The sequence below is a fragment of the Zalophus californianus genome, chromosome 4 (genome assembly GCF_009762305.2).
Source record: "Zalophus californianus isolate mZalCal1 chromosome 4, mZalCal1.pri.v2, whole genome shotgun sequence".
Lineage (NCBI taxonomy): Eukaryota > Metazoa > Chordata > Mammalia > Carnivora > Otariidae > Zalophus > Zalophus californianus.
Genome location: NC_045598.1, coordinates 39,842,738 through 39,869,547, shown reverse-complemented (window position 1 = coordinate 39,869,547; position 26,810 = coordinate 39,842,738). Strand labels below are relative to the sequence as shown.

The following is a 26,810-nucleotide window of genomic DNA, read 5'->3' as shown; positions in this document are numbered from 1 at the left end:
ATTATTAGAAAAAGACAAGACACAAAATCATTTGTAAACCTGTAATGCAATGACAAAAGGAAGAAAATATATAAAAACGTTGTTTACAGTATTGAGTTGGGAATGGCTGATACTGCCTTCATTATATGATAATGTATTTTCCAAATTATTTATAAATAAGCATGCCTTGCTTTTAAAATGAGTAAAAAAAGCTCCTAAAAAGGTGATGAAAACCAGTGCCTAAGGCTGACAAAAACCTCCAGCCTGCGAGCCGCTGGTTTCATCCGTCAAACACCCCCAGTGACACACCACTGACAGATGAGCCTTCTTGGAACTTAACTTTGACCAGGTCCCTCTCCTGCTCCAACCTCGCACAGCTTCCTACTTCCTGCTCCTCCACCCCAAACCAATGGGAGCCCCTGCAGCCCCAAGACCGCCCTATCTCACCACATGAGAGTTGGTCCTTTGCATGTTTGTGTTCCCCACGAGACAGGAGCCCCCACGGAGGCAGAGCCGTGAACACTTCTGCTCCTTGAACTCAGGTTAAAACCCAAACTGGTGTCCCACTACTCTAAAAGGTTTCTAGGGAGTGACTCCAAACCACCATATTCCACTTTGGATCACTTTTTACTCAGTTGTAACTTGAATATCAATCCAAACTTTTTGTAAAGCTATTCCTTTTGAAGGTACTACAGACCATCTCATTTCCTTTGTTACTAATTAATACAACAAAGAGCTGGACCACTACAGCTGGATTCAATGGAGTGCTTCCCATGGAGAGGCTGAAATTACAGTGTGAATTCAGAAGCTGCTGTTTTAAAGAACACGTGGAGAGAGGAGAGAGCCCAGGACTGGGACAGGCTTCTGGTGTGGGGTCAAGCAGCACCGGAATCATTTCCTAGAACCCACAGCCATTTCACCCAGTGCTTCCCAGAGTCTAAAGTGATCTCTGTTGGAGACAAGTGAGGAAAAAATCTAAACAAATAGCACTCCCAAAGCCCTAAACAGGGCAAATCATCTCCACTGGGCTCAGGGTTGAAATCCTGAGAAAAGACCCAGTTTCCCAAGTGGAGCACCAGGCTGGTCTGGCAGGCTAGACATGTAAGTCCATGGTCCATGCCCCATGCCTCTCTGACACACATGGAGGGGAGACTCCCCAGGGCACTGCCATCCCTAGGTCACCTAAATCCCAGGACCTGGCAAAGAGCCTGGAAAGCAGGGGTTCAAGAAGAAATGACCTGAAGTCAGGTCTATCCCCAGGCTGATGGCAGAAGCTCCAAACCACAAGTCTGTTTACTGAAGAACCTGGAGGGACCACACAGTTTGTTTGCTTTTTATATCTCCTTCCCATGCTGGGGAGTATAACCTGTGTGTGTGTGTGGAGCCAGTACACACCCATACAACCTCACAGAACGCATGCGCTGCTGAGCAAACACACGGTGTGACCTTCCAACACTTACGACCCACTGCCAGAGTTATTTTTGAAACACACTTCCTGAGTCCAAATCTCACTTGCCAAGTGTGTGATCCTGGTTAAGTCTCCTAACCTCTTTGGGCCTTACTTTCCTCAACTGTATAAAGGAGTGAATAGAACCTTCTTACAGGGCTATCTTAAGAAGAAGAGTTAATGTGGGGCCCCTGGGTGGCTCAGTTGGTTAGGCGACTGCCTTCGGCTCAGGTCATGATCCTGGAGTCCTGGGTTCGAGTCCCACATCGGGCTCCCTGCTCAGCGGGGAGTCTGCTCCTCCCTCTGACCTTCCCCCTCTCATGCTCTCCCTCTCTCTAAATAAATAAGTAAAATCTTTAAAAAAAAAAGTAGAGTTAATGTATGTAAAGCACCCAGCCCTAGAGATGTTTCAAGGATTAAATCCTATCAAATATGTAAAGGGGCTAGAATACTGTCAGAGTAAATATTCAGTATAAGGTTGCATTACTATTATTCATTATTAGTATAATTATAATAAGTAATCATTATTTCCTTCTTGTGGCAGAACCCTTCACAGGACCTTTGGATGCTAACTCAGCTCAGCTGCTGGTTGCTTGTGTGCCTTTGGACAAGTCACTTCATCTTTGAGCCTGGCCACTTTCTCCCAGAAAACAAGTTATAATCCAAAGAATAATCCCTCTGTAGTCGCATGTCTGCAAACATGTACTAGATGTTCCTAGGAGATCACTGTAACGCACGCTTCCAAATAATGTACTTGTGTTTTCCAGATAGGCACATTATCTGCAGTCATCCATACTACTCGCAGGGGCTTAATTAACAAATCATGCTCTTTCTCTGCTTTGATGCTGTGTCTGTGCCAAGACTGTATTCTCCTTGACGACAGAGGCCTGGCCTTGCCCTCCACGTGCCTTTGGCACTGGCACGCAGTCACATCCCCCTTACTAAAGGGGCAGTGAAATTTTGTTAACGGGGAACCATCACTTGTGGGCACCTTCCCCTAGCAGCAAAACAGTATCTGGGTATTCAAATTGGATTCCAGAGGCTGCAAACTGTTTGTGCACAGGTCAACTACTAAATTTTGTTTGACCTGACCACCTATGCTTTAAAATTTTTAAGTTGGTTTCCAACCTTTAAAAATTGAGAGGTATGGCATAAAAAAAAATCTAGATCTTGGCTTTTATTGAATAATTGGAAGATCTGGCAAAAATCTGGGCTTAAACAATCAGCAATAGCTGAAGAGTAGCTGACCTTTTTATTGCTCTCCACCTCACTACAGTCTCCACCACTTCCTCAGGGCTTTCCAGAACTATCCCGGAATCTAGCTGTTAATCATTAAGCATCAAAACTTAGGAATTAAAAAAAAAACAACTTAGGAATTAACTCTTGGTTTGCCTGCATCCGTGTTGTGCATGACATTTAAAGCAGGGTGTTTTGCACAGAGCAGTCCAGAAATGCACCAGAAATGTGAGAAGGAGGGACAAACTTGACCACAGCTTGCAAACATGTGCTAGATGGTTCTGGGGAGATCTCTGTAAAGCATGCTTCCAGGAGGATACTTCTGTTTTCCAGATAGGCAAGTTATCTATTCCTTTATGGGAGGCAGGGCAAAGAGATAAATCTCCTGTCACTTATCAAAGCAAACTGAAGCAGAAGTAAACAGTGGCCTGAAAGGCAGAAAAGCAATTTTAAAAAAATTAATAAATGATGAGACTATTAACAGCACATGAAAAGGGTTTGCTTTTTTCCCCTCCCCTTTAATACGATTTTTACCTTAAACATTGTGTCCCTTTAGGAAAGGGAAGAAAAGTTAATAAAGGAACCTATCACTCAAACTTAATTTTTAGTATGGGAAATAAACTGCTTTAATGAAAGGGCTGAAATCCCTAGGTTTGCACATTAAATTTTCATTTGTAGTAGAGAATGGAAATTATTGATTCAGCCGTGGCATCATGCATTCTGAATCCTACAGTGCCTCGGAAGCCCACGTTACTGCTGGGTGCAAATGTGTTGGCAGCGTTTTGATGCAGGGTGAGCACAGGGTGGGTGAGGGGGTGAGGCAGACTGTCTCCTCACAGAACAAAAATAATCAATGTTCCTCGTCTGTAAGATCCACCTAGACAAAGAACTGCTTCCGATGGCATGATGGATCAGGGGGTGAATTCTGAGATCAGAAAAGCCAGGTCCAATCAGTCTTTCAGGAAGCCCAACAGCTTCATGGAATATAGATATATTTTTTAAAAGGCAGAATGGATGTGTGATGATTTGATCCTAAACTCTTGGGAAGGCTTGGGTTTCAAGAAATACTACAGAGGAAAGAAAAGTACTTTCTCAGTTCAAGGTCAGGGTGTCCATCAAGGGAAGAGTAAGTGTCTGACATTCTAATGCTGAACTGGATAGCACAGAAAAATCAATCAAACCCACAAATACAGCCTCAACCTGGTGTGGCCTCAACAAATAGTCAGGGACGTGAGCCTCCCACCTTCACTTAAAGCATAAAAATAGGTATGTTTTTCCTTTGAAAGAAATTAATCCTCCTGCCTCTCAGAGGACTACCCCATAATTAAACAACTCTTAATTATTTCTCCATTAGATAATTCATAGGGATTGACTGTAAGATGAGATGGAGGCAGCCTGAGTCAGGCCCATTTTGGGGTCTGTGTGTACCACAGGCTGTATGAGATCAGGAAAGGAATCATCTTTAGAAATAAAACGAAACTCAATTGCAAAAGTAAAGCTGCTTAAAAGGAAGGAAGGAAGGAAGGAAGGAAGGAAGGAAGGAAGGAAGGAAAGAAGGCAGGCAATCATGTAATATATTCCAAAAAAAAGAAGGTTTTTGTTTTGGCTTTGGTTTTGTTTTGATTACCTCCTAGCTAAGATTATCTTATACCAATAGTCTCCTCTGTCATTCGGAATGTTGGAGAAGTAGCTCTGCTGGACCAAAAAGTTCTGCTTTTGTGTTTTCATACGCTGAGAGCTGGTGCCATCTATAGATTTCCATTCTGGGAGAGGTTTCTCTTTTGTCCTACTTTGCGTCAGACCTGCTGTCGTGAGGATAAGAGCGCCCAGGAGACACCTCCCTGTGGTGTGATAGGCTATGAAGGATGGGACTCATTAATGGGCTGGCAGCTGCCCTCAAGCAGGACGCTGCCTGGAGGTGGGGGAAGAAGGGGAAGGGAGGCTGAGGAGGAGGAGGCTCCATCCAGGAGACCACCACTGGCTGTGGGAGGGGGCCCTCAAAGTAAGCAGCACCACTTCCTGAAGGATCCCCACAAGGTGAAGTCTGAACCGAGAGAGTGACAGCCCAGTCACAGAAACCTCTGTCTGGAAGAGCAGGCTCTGGGTAACTGTTTCTCTTTTTCGACTTAAAACAATCCCACCAGAGATATTATCTACAGCTCTGATTATTCTCCAATTGCTCGAATGTTACTTTTTCTGTCACTCCTTTACTATGTTCCTAACAATTTTATAGTACCCATCCCTATCACACTAGAGTTTATTTATAACTGATTTTTTCTTTTCTAGTCTCAGTTAGGAGATGAACTGTCCACCCTTAGGTAAAGCCAAACTGTTCAGCCTGGCACACAAGGCCCCTGCCCACCTCCCATCCAAACTTAGGCCATGCTATTCTATATGCTGTTCCCCACTCATAATGTTTACATTCATTTTCACAGCTTCCCATGTGCTGTTCCCTCTGTCTGGAACATCTTCCCTGCCCCACCCTCTTACCATGGCTCAGTTTTGGCCATCTTTGCAGACTTGGGCTCACAGGCCTTCTTAGTCGGTGCTGACACCCCATCTGCCCTCTGGTCCCTTCCCTCTGCTCAGCTTGCATCTCATTCTTTGTAATGATCTGCATCCCCCACTTAGTACAGTGGATGATAAATGTCCTTTGCATAAATAAAGAGCACCACTTCCAGTTCCCTCATCGCCTGGATTTATTAGATCAAAGGGATGAAATTTAACCAGTGCTTCCCAATCAGGAGCCAGTGTATCACTTCTTACCTTTATGGTTTTAGTCTGGAGTCTGAGTCCATTTAAAGTGTTGATGGCTTTCTCTGCATCCTTTGGATCAATATAGTTAACGAATCCATACCCTAAACTCTGTCCTGTGGAAACATTTTTAAAAAAAGAGAGAGAGAGAGAGAGAGAGCTCAGTATCTTTATAACAGTAACACCTCCCATTGCGGTGAGTCAAAACCCGCCTCTAGTATATGGTTCCTTTTACACCAGGGTTTATCCCAGGTGGAAAAGTTTCCAGTTCTTCCATCTCTCACTTTGGTCAGCCTAGGAACTCACAGGAGCTGCCCAAGTTGGGAATGGGTAAGTGCCCCTGCCCATCCACATCCATACACAAGTGTCCACTTAACCGGAAAGAAGTGAGAAGGTAGTGAAAAGAGAGCAGGTGTGGTTTGTTAGATTTGAACTGAGTCATGGGGCTTTTCCTATCAGCTGTGTGACTGTGGAGAGGAGTTATTTAATGTCCCGTTTTTTTCCCCTACATGTCTTCTCTGGAGATAACAGACAGACAGGTTTGAAAGCGTTAATGAGATCTTGTGTATAAAATGCCTACCAAGTACGTTGCCTAGAATATAGTAGCTGCTCAACGAAAGACGGCTATGCTATGCTCAGTCCTGTGAAACTGGGGCGAGCGCTGAATGCAGGAGCTGTGTCTGCTGCCTCAGTCATGCCAGCCACGCCCACACGCGGAGGAATGTAGCAGGATCTGAGCAGCAAAGACGGAGACATTTATAGTGAAGGCATGACCAGAATCTAAAGCAGTTGCTACAAATCATTGGTTGCCCTCATCATCCCCCCAGCCCAAGAACAGTTTAAAAAAAAGGGGGGGTGAGAATTCTATTGGAAAGAACTGGGGAGCTCCTAACACAAAGGGGAGAGTGCAAACGCATTCTGCAAAGAGGGTTTTAGCTCCTTTAGGTGGAGATGGCATCAACTTGTCTGCAAAGAGAGGTAGCAAGTGACAGGGCTCCCCCCTAAGTGAAATAAAAATAATGTGCTTGCGATCGTGCCACTGATTATAAATAGTCCATCAGCTCTGCCATGTGTCATCAGCCAGAAATATCATTAGGAAACTTTACATTTTCTGACATACCCTTTAAGAAACACGGAGCTTAGAGTGGCTGCAAAATCAGCTTGAACTTCCCAGGCAATGTTATTGATTTGTGGGTGGCAGCAGAGCCGAAGGGGAGGAAAATGACAGGACGTCACATGTCAGGGAAGACTGATTACATAAAGCTCTTTTTGGAGTACCCGGCCCAGGCCTGGGAGACAATACAGCAAAAAGCCTGCCATGTCCTGGTGACAGGAGCCCATTTCAGCAGCCAAAAAATCTTTCCAACAGCTTCTGTTTTGCTGGTAAATGTCTGTGTTTGTGTTGGTTGTAGGAGGGAACCTGGGAAAACAAGTTGGGTTCTGGATTGGAAAATGGTGACTTTGTTATCCTTATCGGACACAAGCAAAGAGCATCACGAGGAATAGCTAAGTGCCCATTTTTGTCCCCAAAATGGAAAACCCAAAATGACAATACTTTCCATTAGAATATTCCTTTGTGTTTTGGAATAACAGGGTTAGAACAGGAAAGACAGGAGCAAACTTTGCCAGATATACCCTTTATAGGCAGAATTAGTAACTGAAGAAGGAGGAGAGAATGTTGAACACACTCCAGCTGCTGGGCCTCTCTGTGTGCGTGTGCGCCTGCGTGTGTGCGTGTGTGTGTGCAAGAGAGTAAAAGTGTGACAAAGAGAGGTGTGTGTGAATTACAAGACCCTGCCACATGTTCTGAGAAACTTTTGCAAATCTAAAAATGTAAGAGACATTAGTTTAAAAATATCATTTATCCTAGATTTGGCTCCACCTCATCAAGCCTAACTAAATTCACCTAATTAAATCCATTTTCATCATTCAAATTTATCAGTTCTATTTTCCTTGTAAATAAGAGAAGCCTTAAAAATTGCAGTACTAAAATATTCTTACAATTATTCATTTTAAACAGTTATGCACCAAGTTGAGATGCTTTAAAGGGCATTTTTAAAGCAATAATCTCAATGATAAACTTTAGTTATGAGTTCTCGGAAACAAGTCAGACAATCTATCCAGCTAAATTGAATTTGTATAAAATTAAAATGAAATATGAAAAAATACAGAGAAAACACTCACCACTTAACTGCAAACATTGAACCTAAACCCAAATACTTCATGATTCATCACAGTGATGGAATGTATGTGGAAGAATGTATCATGCCTACCAGTGGTGCATATTCCCTGATACATATATATATATATATCTTTCTAATTATTCATATGTTTATAGAAATCTAAAATAAATATAGTGGCTATGATTTTTACATTCTATATTTTATCTTTGTTTTAGACCCTTGCTTCAGGTCCTAGGAAGGTTCTGAAGGTCAAGTGAAAGAAAGAACCTTCTCTTTTTTTTTAAGATTTATTTATTATTTTACAGAGAGAGAGAGAAAGTGGGGGGGCAGAGGGACAGAACCTTCATGAAGACTCCCTGTTGAGTGCAGAGCTCCACCGGGGAGAGGGGGCCATGTGATCATGACCTGAGCTGAAATCAAGAGTCAGATGCTCAACTGACTGAGCCACCGAGGTGCCCCAAAAGAAAGGACTCCTGCTCAGCAAGCTATGTCATATCTACTCACCTGCCTGTATCGGTCCCAAACCCACTATCGCCTCAGGTTGAAGGCAATTAGCACAACTGTGCTATCATCACCTGCTCTAGGTTTAGAGAGAGACTGCACTTAACATCAGGAATGAGGGTGCTTTTGAGAAAAACTAAAAACCAGATAAACATCGTTTCAGAAAGGAAGAGGAGGGAAAGACTGGAGATTCTCTTTGATATGCAATAATGAGGTGCAAACTCTGAAACAGAACACTGCATTGAACAAGAGGGGGACAGAGGTGGGAAGCACTGCCTGTGAACTGAAAGGCGTGAGATAAACTGCAGCACAGTGAAACTACCTGTGGTTAGCCTAGTTTGAGAACAGCTTCCTCACATGCTTCTTGCCAACATAGGAGGAGTCCAGCTAAGTCTAATAAAAAATACTCGATGGAACTAAGCAATCTCTTTTAAAACACTCTAGAGAGGATTAAATCCCAAGGTAGAAAATATAAAAACCCAAGCCTCATTTCTTTCAAAAATTATTAGTAGCGGGGGAGAGTGAAATGAAGAAGAATTCTATGTTTTAACTTGTCTGTCTGGTGGGCATACATTGGTGATGAGTTTTGGGTTTGCAGTTCTATATTTAAATGCACATAGAAAAATATAGATGAAACACATTCACAAAAAACACCAACACTATTACCATGGGGACCAAGAGAGCCACCATGCTGGGAAGGCCCCAGGGGACACAGTCTGGAGCCTAGAGCGAAGTGTGTGCATATCTGCATCCCAGAAATAGGTCCATAAGGTCCTCTTATTATTCCTTTTCCCCCAAATAATTACATCTTCCTTTATCAGCAATAGCAAGATTTGACCATATAGGTATAGTGACAGTATTTTCAGAAAGAAAATTTTTTTAGACTTTATTTTTGTTCTCAGTTTATGAGTTTATTTTGATAGCAGTTTGGTCAAATAAAACAATTAAACCATTGAGGTTATGTTTACTGAATCATCAGTAAAAAATACAATCAATAAAGAAAAGATGATATTATGAAATGAAGACTTCCTCCCAAATTTAGAAACTATCATGAGTACCTGGCTCCTTGATACTCAGGTGATCCACAATCCTTACATGTGACCACTCCTGAATACTCCTGTCCAGCAGGCATGGATGAGGGATCCCCAGTGACCATGCATGAGCAGGAAATGCATTCTTGGCAGTTTGGGGTGGTAACTTAAAATTAGAACGTAGTTTCCAAGGGGAAACAGTTATACATAATGGCTACATTTTAAGGCACTTCAGTGTATTTTGGATTAAAGAGGTTCGTGTTTTTAACAAGCTTTTCTTAAATCTGAACCTGAATATCTCTGTCTTTATAAACTGCTCATATACACATGTGCACACATGAACACATGATGCGTCCTCCTACTCTGACATGGCAACATCTCCATTCTGCTGTAATAATGTGTATACCAACTTCTCCCCCTGGAAACCAAACACTTCTCACAAGAACTAGCTTATAAAAGTTTGCTTCCTTGAACATAGTAGGTGCTCAACAAACAGAAGAAAGAGTGGGTACACCTGTCTGTACCAACCCTCCATTTATGGAAGAATGTTTTATATTTGGGGAAAGGAAGGGGACCCGGTGAATTCTTTTTGCATTTGTGAGAAAGGGAGAGCATGACAAGCTGACACCAAGGATTGGAAAAGAAAACACAAAGAATATCTGGGTGGGCTCCCCTCCAGCACAGATCAGGTGCTGCCCACCCTCGGAGTTTCCAAAGTGCTTTGCCACCCGTTCTGTTGCATCTCTCACAATAACCCTGCGGGTTTTCATTTTATAGATATGGAAACTGAAGGGGCACCTAGGTGGCTCAGTCGGTTAAGCATCTGCCTTCAGCTCAGGTCATGATCCCAGGGTTCTGGGATTGAGCCCCACATCGGGCTCCCTGCTCAGCGGGAAGCCTGCTTCTCTCTCTCCCTCTGCTTCTCCCCCTGCTTGTGTGCTCGCTCTGTCAAATAAATAAATAAACTCTTAAAAAAAAAGATATGGAAACTGAAGATCAGAGAAAATAGTGATGTGCCCTCCATTACAGAGCTGGATCTCACTCTGTATCAGGGGCTGGCAAACTTTTTTACATACCGGGTGAGACAGTAAGTAGTTTAGGATTGGCGGCTCCTCTGGTCTCTGCCATGACAACTTTGCCATTACAGCATGAAAGGAGCCATAGACAATATGTGTTCCAATAAAACACATTTAGAAAAATAGGCTTCCTTTGGGCCATAGTTTGCTGACTGGTTTAGATCTTTTGACTCCAAATCCAGTACCTTTTGCCATACTCACAGTTACTCCATTAGAACTAAAATGTCATTGACAACGATTCCAAAGCCCTGAAATACCTCTGAGGCTTTTTTGAATCATCTAAGAAAAACTCAAATTATCTTCAATAATTTGTGCTAAGCATCTTTATTGTATTCAAATTCTAGGAATCACCATCATAGCTGATCATAACCCCTCATTTTCCTGGTCATTCTGGATTGGCATTGTTTTCCCTTGCCTTTGGGGTCCTGGGGGTTATGACAGCAGGAACCCAAATGTGACATCCTCATGGTTGATGGCAGCAACAGAGAAGCCATCCCTTTGCAGAGCTGGCTGGAAGGAACCTCAGCATTTCTGCACTGCCAACCTGCACACTTGGCTCTTTCTTTCTTCAAAAATCGTCATTCTCCAGAAACCTAACAGTTACTCCCCTCATCTGCAAAGCCCCCAAGGGGGCAGCCAGATGGGTAGCTGCTGTTGATAAAAACTTCTGAGTTGAGTAAGGAATTTTTGTGAATGTTAGAACACCTAGCTCAGGCTGAAATTCTGTTCTCAAAGCACATGATAAAATCCCCCCAGTCACCTTAAGATCACCTGCAGGGCGGTAATCCGAATGCTGGGTTAACTGCAGCCAACTCTAAATCCCAGGACTCCCTCTCAGACAGTCCAGAGATGCCTTTCCCTGTTGTCAGATGCCTCAAAATCTACCTGAACACACCCTAAGGAGGGTTGGAGAGGCTTGCGGCTGTTACTACACACACACACACACACACACACACACACACACACACATACTGTACACATATGTACTACGTGTGTGTGTGTGTGTGTGTGTGTGTGTGTGTGTGAAAACTCTACTTACTGTATAACTTTGGTTAAGTCATTTAAGCTCAGCCTGTTCCTTCGTCTGGAAGCATAGGGATAATCCCTTACCCTCACAATCAAAGTGTCATTGTGAGGGCTGACGATGTTACACACAGACCAACAATAACTTCCATTTATTCAGGGTCCACCTGGTGCCAGGCACTGTGCTAGGTGACCTACTAATGTTTCCTTATTTAATCCTGTGTGAAATGGGTACCATGGGGCCCATCGTGTAGATAAAGAAAATGGGCTAAAACATGTGAAGTAACCTGCCCAAAGGCAACCAGCAAGTAGGGTCCATGCTAGGATTTGAGTAAGTCCAGGTCTATGTGACTTCTCAGCTCACGCTTTTCTCTCCACAGGGTCTGGCGTCTGTGAAAAGGCCCGGAAGTATCCAGTATCAGGTAAGCACTCAGGGGGATGCACATACTCTACGTTGGAGTCTCTTCCCCTTCTTAACACTGACTGGGGATGCTTTGAGGTGCTGGAGCATCCATGCCTCTGTTCCCACCCCTCCCACCTCTGTGGGTTTTACACAGTGTTGGGCAATCTGAGTCCTGGCTTTTCTTCTGCAAGCTCAGGGTTAGGAGAGACAACTAGCCAGAGAATTTGTTTTCTTTTGGTAGTTCACACAATTGCCTCAAACTAAGTATGGTTTAAAGTCTTGGTATGCTCAGTGTGGTCCCTGTACCAGCATCGATGGCATCATCTGGGGACTTGATACAGAAATGTAATGATGAGAGAAAAGCAGCGTCAGCTTATTGTTATGTGGCCTTGGCTAACTAACTTAACCTTCCTACACCTTGGTTTCTGAGAAAGCTACATATCCTAATCCATAGTAACAGGGAAGGAAAGCTCTGATAGGGAAGTTCTCAGAATTTCTTTGTATACACTATTTCTTTTTTCCCCCAAATCTGCATTCCCACTTTGTCCCTTTCTGCTGCAGTAATCTCATCTGTAAAATGAACTTAATATTAGTTTTTCATGGAATTATTAGGAAGATTAAAAGTGATAATGCATGCAAAGTGCCTGGCATATAATAGATATCAATAAGTGTTGGTTCCTTGTCTTTTTTCTCCCACACCCCATTAAATACTGCCTTCTATTATTGTCTATGAGAATGCTATCTCCTCAGTGAGGCCCCAACCTTCTTAAAGGTAGAGAATGTTTCTGATGCTTTACTTTTATATCAGAGCACGTGATATGCAGCAGGCACAAAAATTCCATATATAACAGGCACCTACAATATGCTGGATACTATGAGTGGGCCCCAAAATGACCAAATGACCAAGAAACTGTTCCTGACTTCAGGGGACTTAATATGTAGAAGGGAAAGATGGATATAAAAATTAATTTTAGTTCAGCAAAAATAATAAATATATCAGAGATACTTCATTTAAAACTATATATAGGAACAACAACAAAAAAACTACATACAAGGACAGAGAAGAGATGGAGACTGATTCTGACTGAACAGAAGGCTTCCTGGAGGTGGGGGCATTTGAGTTCAGCTTTGAAGAAACAGGAGAATTTTGATAGGATTTTACCATAAAGGGATGAGCTTCCAACCTGGGGGCTGAATCCTAGCACTGCATAAATTTACCCCACAGGTATTTATTGAGCACCTATTATGTGCCAGCCATAGTTCCATTTACTGAGATTATAGCAGAGAACAAAAATACTTGGTTTCTGCCATCACTGAATGTATATTCTGATTGGGGGTGATGGAGCAAGACAAGAAACATAAATAAAATACAAAGTTTGTCAAATGATGGTGAGTTCTTGGGAGGAAATAAAGCACAGAAGGGGGAAGACAGTGTAGGGGATGGGGTTGCAAATTTTTAATAGAGGGTCAAGTAAGGCTAAGGTGACACGAGAGCAGAGACCTGAGGGAGAGGAGGCAACCAGTCCCCCCTATCTGAGGGAAGGGCATCCCAGGCAGAGGAAATCTGGGCAAAGGCCCTGAGGCAGGAACATGCATGGCATGTTGGAGCAATGACAGAAGTGAACGTGAGGGCAACATACCACTGCATTTGTTAAATGCCTGAAAAGAGGAAAGTGGCGTCTATGAAAGGGCCTCCTGGAAAGGGCCTCCACCAACTTGACGTACACAGGCTCATCACAGTTGGATACAAACCCATGAAGATGGGCTTGGTGCTTGTCTAAGGCTTTGGAAGCTTTGTGAATTCCATCTGCTAGGCCATTGTGGATTAGGGCAGTCTTCGACACCTCTTGTAAAGCACTATTAACGTCCATGACACCTCCAGCAGCAATGCCTTCCTTGGTCATGGCAGTGGGTTATGGGTGGAGCCAAGTGGATTGAGTGCACCTGAGCCTCTGCCTCCGCGCTACTGAGTATCAGCTGGGAAAGAGCTAAATTATATTTATTTTAGAACCAACACTCCCAACTGGTTTCAGTTTATCCTGATTTCTAACCGAGGAAATAAAAAGAATAGAGAATAATTACGAAGCACCTACTGTGGGCCAAACACTTTATGCACATCATTATTTAAATCTTCACAACCTCTGAAATAGGCATTTCTATCCCTGTTTTACAGAAGGGGAAACTGAGCCCCAGAAAGTAGAAATAACATACCCAAGGTTATTTGGCCACAGAATAGCAGCCAGACCCATTTGATTCCAGAGCCTGTGCACTTTTTTTGTTGTGCCCTGGTTTCTTGAATATGTGCTCATTTGTATGCTAAACACACCTGCTGGACATGCATGGCACAGTGTGCCTGAGACTTTGAGAGAGCTGGGTTTTCTAGTACTATCTCCAAGTCCTCATTCTTTCCATTTAATTCCAATATATACTCTCAAACTATCCCATTCCCACCTTCTAACTTGGTTGTGCCTGGATCTAGTACATCACAGAATGAGTCTTGGAAAGGACTTTAGTATCAATCATCTTCAAGTCTGTTCTATGGATTCTAAAACTGAGGACCAAGGAAGAAGCAAGGAGTTCATGGTCTTGTAGGAAAGTCAGACCTATGAATCAATAATGACAGCAGATTATGGGTTCAGTGTTATGACAGTTAGGAGAGAGGGCTTTCTGAGATGAATTCAAAAAGATTGATAAGAGCTAGCCAGGCAATAGATGGAGAAGGGCATTCCAACAGAAGGGGACAGCATGAGCATCCATTCCTCAAGGAGAGAGACCTGCCCCTCAGTTTATAGCCATTACTTCCAGGAAGCCGCTGATTGTTGATATCAACCTGAACTGTCAGTACTGCTTCCAAGTTGAATCTGTGCTCAGATGTATATATGACATCTCCCTAGATCTCTGGCACAGATTCAGGAATCATTTAGGCATCTGAAATTTTGAGTGTGTCTGCTTTCTGCCAACAACAAACACTATTGAAAAAGACAGGACCCAGCCGTCCTTAATTTGAATTCCCAAAGTATTTAAAATTACACTGAACCAGTACTAGGTTATTTCCAGAGGTTACATTCTGGCTTCCTAAGTAGATGTAATTTCCCCAGAAGCTGAGAACTCATCATGTGGCATCAAGATGGCAATAAGCAAAGCACTTGTCCCACAGTGGGCATTCAATATAAGCTTGCTGAACTAAATGCACTTCTTAGTGGATCCTAAATCCCTTAAGGGCAGGAACATGAATCTGATTAATCTTGGTATGACCAATGTCCGGCACATAGTAGGCTTTCAATAAATCTATGTCGAATGGATGAATGAGTTAACAAATTCAACAAGTGAATAAATAGGAACAAAAATAGTTATTTTGGGGCACACCTGAGTGGCTCAGGTGGTTAAGCGTCTGACTCTTGATTTTGGCTGAGGTCATGATCTCAGGGTCATGGGACTAAGCCCTGCATTGTCTTTGCTCTGGGTGTGGAGCCTGCTTGAGATTCTCTCTCTCCCCCTCTGCCCCTCCCCACTCTCTCTCTTAAAAAAAAAAAAACGTTATTTTTTTGAGTGCTTACCATGTGCCAGTCACTATACTGAGTGCTTTGTTGTTTTTTTTTTTCAGCTTTATTGAGGTATAATTGACAAATAAGATTGTAAGATATTTAAAGTGTACATTGTGATGATTTGATATATATGTACATTTATTTACTTATATTTTTGGTGAGAACATTCAAGTTCTAGCTAAGTACTTTATGTCTATCATCTCATCTACTCCCTAAAACAATCCTACAAGTAGGCATTATCACTGCCATTTACAATCAAGAAGACCAATGTCCAGAGGCCTCAGATCCCAAGACACAAGTCCATCTGGCTCCAAAGTCCATGCAGGCTTTTAATAGAGTTTCCCGATTTCAGAGACAATCTCAACCAAACTGTTCAAGTAAACGTGAAACAAATCCTCTGTTACTGAGGTAAGGCATATGGAAATGCACAGAGTGTATATAACGATTTCCAGCAGTCCCCAAAGCAGGAAGGACCAGTTACAAATCTACATTATTTCAAAAAGAAAGCCAACCAACAAATTCTCAAAGGAGTTTTTTTTTTAACCTCTTTTGGTTTTCCTATAAAATAAGTTGCTCCAAATGATAGATCTTCGAATCTATATTTCAATAATAAACCCCTTAAATGACAAAATGAAACTAATCTAAACGCTATTTTTCTTCTGTCTGTTCAGGGAAGAAAGGTGATTCATAAGATAAAAAGCTAGTATCAAATACTTAGTTTTAAAAAAAGCTGAAAGGGAAAAAGAGGGAATGTGCCAGGGATAATAGAAACATCAGTGACAACTACCTCACTCTCAGCATCTATCACACAAAGAGAAGTGTTCAGACTGGTGACCCTGGGGCAATGCAAGGTTCTTAATCGAAGCAACATTCAATTAAATTATGTGCAGAATATTCTTTCAGACAGGAAAGAATAGTCAAACATTTAAACATATTTTTAACGAGGGTTGAAACAAAAAGAGGAGGATTTTGGCACACTCCCGCTAGCCAGAGAAATCAGAATTCTTAATTCTTGGTTAGCTTGCTCTCAGATAAAACAAAAAGGTCTGGATGTCAGACAGACAAGACTTGCCCCCCCAGAAGAGATGCGCACCCACAGGTGATTCCAGAAACGCAGCCGATGTTAGACAATGGTCTAGCAACAAAGGAAGGAGAGGTAGAAAAAGTTATCAGGTGAGTACTAGTTACATACACTGTAATAGTTATCAGGTAAGTACTAGTTACATACACTGTAATAGTTACCAGGTGAGTACTAGTTACATACACTGTAATAGTTATCAGGTGAGTACTAGTTACATACACTAATAGTTATCAGGTGAGTACTAGTTACATACACTGTAATAGTTATCAGGTGAGTACTAGTTACATACACTGTAATCAGCCTTCAGGCAAAATGAGACTGTCTGTGGGTGAAATGTCTGTGGGTGAAAGGAAGTGCTGTGTTTAACACCAAAGACAAGGGCTTCCAAAACTCCCATCAGACACTGTTTGTATAAAGCATGTGTGGAGGCTCCTGATACCATGTTGAGATTTAGATTAAATGAGATAAAGTATGTGAGAGGGCCTGGCATGAGGTAGATGCTTCATAAATATTAACTGAATATAAATCTATTAAAACTGTCTCTATCCAAAGAAAATTCATGGCTCTCGATGAAGGAGGTGAGATAAATAACTTGTCTGTGCAGAGAGAAGTCAGGATGTCAAATGTGAGCTGGAGAAGGACTTTGAGCATCTTTGTCGGCGTGTCATTTCTGAAATGGGCTTGGGGCTCTCTGGCCTTGGACTTACCACTAAGAGCTGTGTGAAATGCAGAGATGAGTACCCCATCCCTATCAACAAGGAGTTCACCGATAGTAAAGTACCAGACAGGAAGCTCATGACCATGTTCGGGTCCAACAAATGTTAAAAGAGAAATTCCCCAGATCCATGAAAAAGAAAAGAAACAAGAAAAGCACATTTCCCCTTTTCCTTACCATTCAGTTTGCGGATAAGAAATAAGACAAAATCAAGAAATAAAAACCAAAACCAAAGAACTCATGCAGAAATGGGTCCGTAGAGTAGGAATTAAGGAGGGAAGCCATCTTTGATTTTTTTTTTAAAGCTAAGGGCTTCTCAGGGAATGGCTATACCGTGCCAGTGTGAGCAGCATCATTACACTGAGTCAAGTACCTGGGAGAGCTGAAAATGAAGGAATGCCTGGGAATGTGTGTGAGAATCACAATATGTAAACACCTTCAATGGCTCAGCTCTTTTGGGCAATGGAAAATGAAATGTCACCCCGACAGAAAACCAAAAGAACTCATGATTTAAATCGTGCCCAGAACATGCTCAGTACTCAGTGACTTTCAACAAAAATGCCTAAAACGTGATGGGGCTGCATTGGTGCTGAAGAGACTGGACCCATCTGGCACCATATCTGGTTTCTCTTGGGAGCTAATAAGACTTTTCTAGGACACCAAGGCCTCCACTTGCACACCCATGTGCAAAAGAGGACCCCACCTCTTTCTTAACAAAAGAAATGAGGTCATCAGGTAGGAACTGTTCCAAACTGCCCCCTTTCCTTCTACCTGCAAACTTTTCCTTAATGGAACTCCATCCCTCCCTCCTGGCTTAGAACAAAAGTCCATAAAATGCTGGAGAATAAAGGTTCCAAGGGGAAGGTTACGAATTATATCATTCCTTTTAAGATTTATAATGCACATTAGTACAGACTCAAGAAGTAGTGATAAAAAGAAACCCCGTTTTAACTTGGTTCACTTCAGTTTCCCCAAACTCATTTGGTCACAAAACCTCTTTTTCAAAAAACATATTACCCATTAAACATCTCTGGGAAGACTTTTAGATGAGATTCCCAAATGACCGTTACTCTTTGAAACAGGACTGAATACTGTCTCAGGATATAATTACCCTGAGCTGCAGGTTCTGGGCCTGTGCTCTGAGCTATAGTTCCTGAGATACTAGAGGGGCCCACAGAAAAAAGGAAATCAAGCCAGAGAGCATTTCTAAGGTCTCTTTTCGCTGTAACAGCCTATGATTCTCTTTCTTAGAAGACATCACACAGACTTGTGTCTGGGGTAATCTAGACATAGAACAGAGATGCATAGTGGGGAGGGGGTCAGACATTTGAAGATGTATTTTCATGTTGGTACAAGTCATACAGGTCTGATTCCTAGCTCACGATGTGTCAGTGGTCAGCATGCAATCATTCAAGGAGTTTCATGCAGAGAACCAAAGACCCAAGGAAAAAACAAAACATAATTGTATGTGGCTAATGGACCCCCAAGCAGGAGCACACATACGGGTGCACACCTGCACATTATCTATGCTTAACTAACTAAGCACATGACCCTGGGAGCCAATACAGTACTGCAGATGAAAAAAGAGACAAACATGGGTTCAGTCTTGCTCTGACACTTAGAAGTTGTGTGACCTTGGGGGCGCCTGAGTGGCTCAGTCGGTTAAGCAGCTGCCTTCAGCTCAGGTCATGGGGATCGAGCCCCACATCAGGTTCCCTGCTCAGTAGGGAGCCTGCTTCTCCCTCTCCTCTCCCTGCCCCTCTCCCTGCTTGTGCACACGCTCTCTATCTCTCAAATACATAAAATCTTAAAAAAAAAGAGTTGTGTGACCTTGGACAAGTTACATAAGTTTTCTGAGCCTGTTTCCTCACCTGTAAAATAGGGCTAATTATTATTACACCTCACAGAACTGCTGTAAGAATTATACTACTATACACCAGGTGCTGTTCTGAGTGTTTTGTACATATTGATGCTCACAGTAATCCTATCAATATCCCTATTTTACAAATGAGAAAACTGAGACACAGAGAGGGTAAGAATTTCCCTTTACACAGCGAGTAACTAGTAAGGCTGGTATGCTAACTCAAGCAACCTAGCTCTTCATTACCGGGCTATCCTGCCTAGCACAGTTCCAGATTATAGTAGGTGCATGATATTCCCTGGGAAGACACAGACACACACACAAATACACAAATACCCTACACTTCCTCTTACTCTCTGGGATTTAAAATGTGCTGTTTTTGTTATTAGTTTATTACACGGGCAGTTCAAGTGGGCAGCATGTAGACACCAGCTTCCCAAACACGAGGATCCTATGTAGCTGCTCAAGGAACAGAACGAATTCAGCGCTGAGAAATGTTAGTTCATTCTGAATGATGACTCACTACCACTATTTTCACAAACAGCCTGCTAATTAAACTTTCTTATGAACCCTGCTAACCAATTTTTCCAATGCATGGAGGAAAAATCATTCATTATAGACCGGAATCCAAAATCTAATATTAACAGCACAAGTAGGATCTGTGGCATTGTAATTTGATCAGCTTGAGCATTAATAATAGTTAGACACTGATGTCTGAGAGAGTTAATCAGCTTTTGTTGAGATGCACGTAGATAACTGAACAAAACATCTGGAAAGCAGACTAGAAAGCAAAACTAGCTTATCATAAGGGGTATAGTATTTGCTTTACCCTCATAAGTCCCCTGCTTACAATGTCCTATCTTCTAGGTGACCATAGCAATAGCCTGAATTGGTATAGCACTTTAAAGACTTACCAACACATTAGCAGCTCATCTCATGTTGACACAGTAAGGTGGAAAGAGCCAGTGTCATTATCTCCATTTTATGTGCAACAATCCGAGGCACAGAGTGGTTTGACCCACTGAAAGTCCCATAGCTAGAATGAGAACTGGGTGGATCCTTCCATTTTATCATGTTGACACTCATAAAGGTGGCTTGATTTTAAAAACAATCTTAGAAATCAGCCACGCATTTTCAAATATTGAACTAAAGGCTTTCATTTACAGTCTTCCAGAACCACTAAAACTGCTGTTCGTTATTACTGCAGCTATTTCTGAGGTTTGCCGGAAGACACCCTACACAGCCGCATGCCAGACTCAGGATGAAACAGCAAGAATGCGAGGAGCCCTCTCCGTGGAGGTCTCTTGCTCCCACTGGCAGCAGCATGTGGCCAGACACACATGGATACACAGACAGTGTGGTCAGTCACTTCAAACAACATGAGCTTTGGTTTCCTCATCTAAAGATCGAGGCTGCTATTACCTCTCAGGGTTGTGGTCAGGATTAAATGAGCTAACAAACATAAAGCAACTGGCATCCAGCGGTGCTTAATAAATGTGAGGTCCCATTCCACTCTTCTGCCATCTCATACAGCATCTCCTACTTCCTCCTTGGAATCACATAACTGAGGACTGAGCCTGGAACAGATAGATATCTACTTTTCCTTCCCTCTCTCTTTCTCCATCTGTTGGCCCAGGGGCAGGACACTTGGTGAGAAGAGGGAAGGACTCGTGAGACCCAAGGGGCCCTTCCCATTTATAGGCTGCTTCGGTTTACGAGTGCCTCCACCTGTGTCAGCTGGTTTGAACGCCAAGTACCAAGCAAAGAAGGTAAGGTAAGGATCTGTCTTCTTACTGTGTGCCGAGAAAATGGAGGTCCATAGAGACAGAAGGATGAACGCCAGGCCAGGCACATACCTATTCAGCGTGCACGTGAGGGGGCCTGGGGGATGGTGCAGGACTTTCACTGATGTTTGTCTCACAACTGTGTCTGGTATTTCTCACAAGGAAGCATTTGGGGTGTGTGTGTGTGTGTGTGTGCACGTGTATGTTGGGGAGTGTGGTGCACTGGGGTAGTGCTCGCTTTCTTTTAGTTAGAGTGTGGTCTGTCTCATTGGGAAGGCTCCCCTGACTCGCAAGGGGCACTGGGAAGAGGAAAGGTGTCTGAGGACTAGTTCCAGTTTGTGGGATCAGGACCGGGAAGTGAGAGTAACATTTGATTTTCCTGTTTGCTGCCCAGCTCAGAGTCCGGGGCAATGGGGAACCTGCCAGAACTCACTGTAGGAACCCTTACCAGGGAGATGGAAGCAGAGGACTGAAGTGCCTATGTGTCCAGCCTCAGGGTTTGACACAACAGGCAAGACTGAAGAAACCCAGAAGCTGGTAATACCTCAGTTCACGGCAGCAAGAACGGAAGCCCAATTCAGAACACCCGCTTTGGCACATTATTTACAAAAACTGGTACTCCACTCAGGCAGCTTCTCTCTGTCACTGCCTGCCCTTGCCAGAAAAAAAACATGTCACTCAATCCAACATGGGTTCAAGCAGAAAGATGAGGAAGGGAAAACTCTATGTATGTGATTTCAGGCTTCATATCCCTCTCTGTAGTATATATAGCTGGCAAGGGTCTCCACAGAAGTCTGTGGGCTCATGTGGGTGTGGGGGACAGGGGGCAGGGCTGTGATCCTGCTTACCACTTGACAATGGGATCAAGGTTGTCACCATCTATTTTTCCTTGATGTAAAGAAAACTTGGGCTAGGTGGTGTTTTACTTCTCGGAAAAGTCCCCTAGCCACATTTAATTTAATTTTCCTTCTGGTTCTCCTTTTACCATTCATTCTACACACATTTCGCTCTACCTTGCTTTTTAAAAAAATCCATAGCTATTTTAATTCTAGCTCTTTTCCATATTATCTTATAAAGCCAATTGAAATCCTTTTTCAATCAAATGGCATGTAAGTAAATAAAAAGGCAAAAAGAGGAGACAGGACAGGCAACAAGCAAAGAAAAGAAAAAAGAGAAGAAGAAAGAGCAAGGAAAATAAGAAGCCAAGTGCTCTTGATTCAAGTCTTCCCTGGGCTGCACTGGCCTCATTTGTAAAGTGAGTATAGACATTGTCCATATTGGCTATTTCAAAAGGGTCAGATAAGGAACTAAAAGTAAAAAACCTTTGAAAACAAACACAAATGGCAAATATTGGGGATTATTAAGTATACATTTTATTCCATACCACCAATAAAATGATTTAATCTGATCCAAGATGTTTGTGATGAGAAATTCCATTAGCAGCTTTAGGAATTAGAGTAATTACCCTAACTAGCTGTATCCACTTAATGGTAATGGGACCTCGCAGATCACCAGACATCCAACTATAAAACAAGGGCCAAGCAGAAAGCCAAACTTAGAAGTCAGCAAGAAACTGAAGGAGGTGGAAAGAGAGTCACTGAGAGAACATGTACCTGACCTGAGCAGGATAAACAATGATTCTCAAATCATAGACACCACGGGGAGTCTGCAAATTGTCCACCTCCTTCTGTGTTAGGTCGGGTTATTTATTAGAAAAGTAGAAAAACACAGACTTTGGAGTCTGACAAACTTGGGTTCAAATCTCAGCCCCACCGCTTATTAGCTGTGACCTTGGATAACTTACTTAACCTTTCTGAGCTTCATTTATTTCATCAACACAAAGGGGGCACTAACATTTACCCACAGAATAGTCCTGGCTGTTCCATTCACTATCCCTTGAAGTGGTCTCTGAAACTTGTCTCAGCTGCTTCCTCTTCATGGACGGGTCTCCCACAACCTGCTTTCTACCGAGATCAAGGCTCACTCCTATTTAACACTTGTTCCAAGATCCCCAGCCCACCGTCCTCTGTTTCTCCTCTGAACACCTATAGCTGATGTCTTCATATTCATTCAGCAGAGGCAGAGTGATAAGGTAACAGAAAGACCGTAGACTTTGCAGTCAGGCAGCTAACCCCACTCTCCAGCTAACTGATTCTAAGTCGTGGCTTCCTTGTCTATAAAATGGGGATAATACCACTGATCATACATAACTGACATAAAGCTTCAATGAGATAATATAGAATAATATGCCTAACCCTGTAGCTGACACATAGCAGGCATTCCATCAAAACACCAACTTCACTGCATTGTTATGAGTCTTTCTGTGCTAATGAAATTAATAGTCAGGGTCAGGAAGGGTGAGTTTGTACCTTGGTGAAAAACAAAACAAAACAAAACCTTCAACAAGACAGCAAAGGTAGATGTGTAGTGATGTGCATCCCAGCCCCCTCCAGACCTGCAGGTTGTTGCAGGGCTCTGAGATTTGTCCTGGCTTCCCCCATCACTGCCCTGCTAGCAGCCACATGTGGGCACAAACTATGTTTTATCCTCTCTGGCTTCCTCACCGACCCTGATACAGAATTTAAGAGAAGAGAGGGAAAGGGAATAACATTTATTTGGTCTGAGAGCACAGACACTAAATAAATACTGTTGGCTGACTGAAAATGTTTTACAAATGTAAAAGCCTTATACAAATATATGGTCTCTATCTGAATTTTATCTTCTCTCCAAACTAGAAATATCTTCTCCCATCAAAGCTCAATTTGGTGACTGTAGAAAAAATAAAAAGGCAACTTAAAGATCTTTAGTTCTTACAAGGAATAAAGACAGATACAGAGTTCATCAGTTAAGAGCAGTAAGGGAGATGTGGAATGGGGTGGGGGAGGCAGACTGAAAAGAGAAATCACCCTGCCACACCTCCCAGAAGACAAGAAAAAAAATGAATTTCCCATTAACACATTTCAGAAAGCACTTTCCTCCTACCCTGAAGCTGATGAATTACATTTTTTAGATAATGTGTGGAAATTTCAGCTTGACATTACCTTCTTCCTTGGTTCCTAGTCTCAATCAACCAGGTCACACAGAGAAGCGGGGAGGGATTGAAGGAGGGAGTGTGTGTGGGGTGTGGGTATGTATGTACTGGGGGAAGGATGGGAGGCTGGGTGAACGGGGAATTGGTCCTACGAACCAAACAGTCAGCTAAAGTACAGAAATAGAAAATCCTTAAAATACCCAGGCCTGATTCAAATCCTAGGTAAAAATCCTTTGAGACATCTCTCCTGGGATGTGAGAATACTTTCCTACGGTTATCTGAGTTTGGAAGCAGGGCAGAACCATCCGATATGGAAGGGAAGATGAAGGCAGAGAGCCAGCAGGCAAAAGGAAACCATACCTGGTCTGTAATCCTGACTACTGCCATCCTGGGAAAAGAATTATGTCGAAAGAAGCAGAATGTAGCTGTACAAATTCTAAACCTCACAGCTCCACTCAGTTGCCAACTTATACTAATTAGAAAGGATGGGAGGTCTCTGATTGCCCCTGACGGGTGTGTAAGAGGCACAATAATTACATAGTTTACTGTCTGCGCTTAACATTCTGACATTTTCCAAGTTCCCCTTAACAAGGGAGACCCCTATTCTCCCATTGTGTAACCCCACTAGGCTGCCAAAACTTCTCCATAACTAAGTATTTTCCATTCACCCCAACAATAATTCATTTCCTTCCCCAAGTCAACGAATCAGAATTCTTTCATTCTTCTTTGTGGAATACATATAAGATGACTGCAGGGAGGTGATAAATAAAATGACAGATGCAAATCTGCCCGATTTTCCTCTGAAATCAAGAGACACATTGCACCATACCAAGCACATTTTCAAAGTCAGCAACAAAATGTGCTGATAAATGCTACTATTTCCTCTACCCTTCCCATCACTAATGGATATCCCTCTGATGTGCATGTAGAAAAGTTCATTTACTAATCACTATCTTGGGATTTTCTTGGATTATGCATAACTGAGGCTGGGTTTTAACTATGCTTAACTTTAAGGTAGCATCCATTTTAATACAGTGCTTGCAAAACAAAGAAAAGGCGAACACAGTGAAGAGTATTTTGTGAAGAAACAAAATCTGAAGTTAAAAACCACTCTAAGTCCGTTCTTCCTCATTCAGGTAAGCAGTGACCTGCTTAATTAAAAAACCACTGGTACTTATTATTTTTTTAATGCATTGTATACTCTTTATCAAAACAAAAGATTTTGAACTCTAATTCTGTTTTCCCTCAACTAAAAGTTTTCATTCCCTAGCTAACAAAAGCTGAGTTGGTTTGTAAAGGGGAGAAGTCAGTTGAGTATTTTTAGAGAAACTGCCAAAGATAAACTATAAAGTAGACAACTCACAATTAGTCAGACAGTCCTGGGTTCAAGTCCCAGCTCCCCTACTTGGAAGCTAAGTCACCTTGGACTAATTACTCAATCATTCCTAAATCCAAGTTTCTTCATCTGTAAAATAACCGTCTTGAGGATTACATGAAATTCCATCCACTGATCTCAGCACAATGCTTAGCACATAGTAAGTGCACAATAAACACTGTTTATCATTATGAGTCTCCAAGAAATCCCAATTTACTATTTAAATGAGCTACTATGTTCAAAGCATCTAATATAGTGCCCAGAATATACATAAGGCATACACAAACATACAAAAGCTGCTGCTATTATTTTTTTTGTCTTTGCTAAGTGATGTAAGAAAATATGCCAATAACTCACCTTAGGGCTGAATTCACATTTTAGGAGTGAATTAAAAGCACTTTCATATTTTAGAATTTTTCAGGGTCTTTTATTGTTTTATAAAGTTACCTCAGAAGTAAAATTCAGTCACATTCCCATAGTGCCCTATAAGTCCAGTTCCTTGAAAGTATATGAGGTAACCCAAAGCAATCCACAGCCCTCACTCTCCTTTCCGTCTTCACCCCAAGAGACTATTCCATGGAATGCCTCCTGGCCTTGGTGCCCTAACACACCCTCCCACCCCCCACTGCCATAGTCCATGTCCTGCATGTCACCTACTGAGAGGGACACATGGGATTAGTAGCATTTTCACAAATCCGAGAAAGAACAGAAGTTACCCAGTGTCACCAAATCAAAACTGAGTTCGTTCCTTTAATTAGAGATGTGATTCCAGATACAAAAGTGGTGGCAAAGCATTATTCACCCTGATGTCCACAGTACCGAAGGGTATTTTTTGCCTTGTTCTGCCTTTTCCACTGAATGATAACATTAATTAAGCCAAAGACATGTGTTAGAAAGAATAAAAATGAAAGAATGAGCTAGAGGTGAGGTTTAGGAAATGCTATCTTTGCCTGTTGGGGTGCAACTCTAACTGGCTTCATTCTTTGCTATGTTTAACTTCATCTGGCAATGTTGCTTCATCTTAGATCGCTGTTGCCAAAGAGGCATGTCCCAGCTCTACTTCCTGTGTCCAAAACACGAAAGAATAAAAAAGTCTTTTGTTCTTAGACTGGAATTTTAGCTCTATACTTTTGCTTTCCTTCCCTCTACCTAAATCCTAACCCTATCTTTCAAACCTCTCCCAGCAGCTCCAGCTAACACAGACCTCACCCTTTATCAACCATCTATAGTCCTTACAGTCTGCTCCATACCTGGGTCACTCCATATATTCAGCTTTATCATAGATAACGTTCAGTTTGGACCACTCTGTCCTTAAAACCCTCCCTTCAGAGCTCTTACCTGCCTGAAATGGATAAAAAAATTATACTGCATGGGCACATGAAGAGTAACATCAAGTAAAAATATAATTCTTCTTGATCGCTACGATGCAAATAATCACACAATCTAGATAGGCAGATCAAACTGTTTGTTGTACACTGATTTATTTCTGGGGATTTTTTTTTTTTTTGGTTATTTTTTTCCTCCTTTCTCTATTCCTTTTAGAGAGGGGTGATGACAAGACAGACAATTATTAAAACGTAATTTAGCATTCCAGCTCTGCTGGCTTTAAGACATTCCCTGAGCCGCCTAACGGTATTCTGCCTAGGCCATGTTTCCTCCCCTAAAATACTGAGCATCTGTAATGCAATCTCAAAGCCTGAAAAAACAAAAAGGCAACAAAATTAAAAATTAGAAATTAATTCAATTCTCTGCAGTTCGTGGGAATAACAGAATTTCTACCAGGGG

At 42.2% G+C, this 26,810-nt stretch overlaps 1 protein-coding gene across 4 annotated transcripts in view; it reads right to left on the bottom strand.

Moving 5' to 3' along the window:
• Window positions 1–26,810, bottom strand: part of ELAVL4 (ELAV like RNA binding protein 4) — a 140,631-nt gene that overhangs the window by 20,398 nt on the left and 93,423 nt on the right. For all 4 annotated transcript variants that reach the window (XM_027582955.2, XM_027582962.2, XM_027582945.2 and 1 more), the window contains exon 3: window positions 5,429–5,532. In XM_027582955.2, the coding sequence (XP_027438756.1) occupies window positions 5,429–5,532 (104 nt within the window). The remainder of the gene's footprint in view (window positions 1–5,428; window positions 5,533–26,810) is intronic.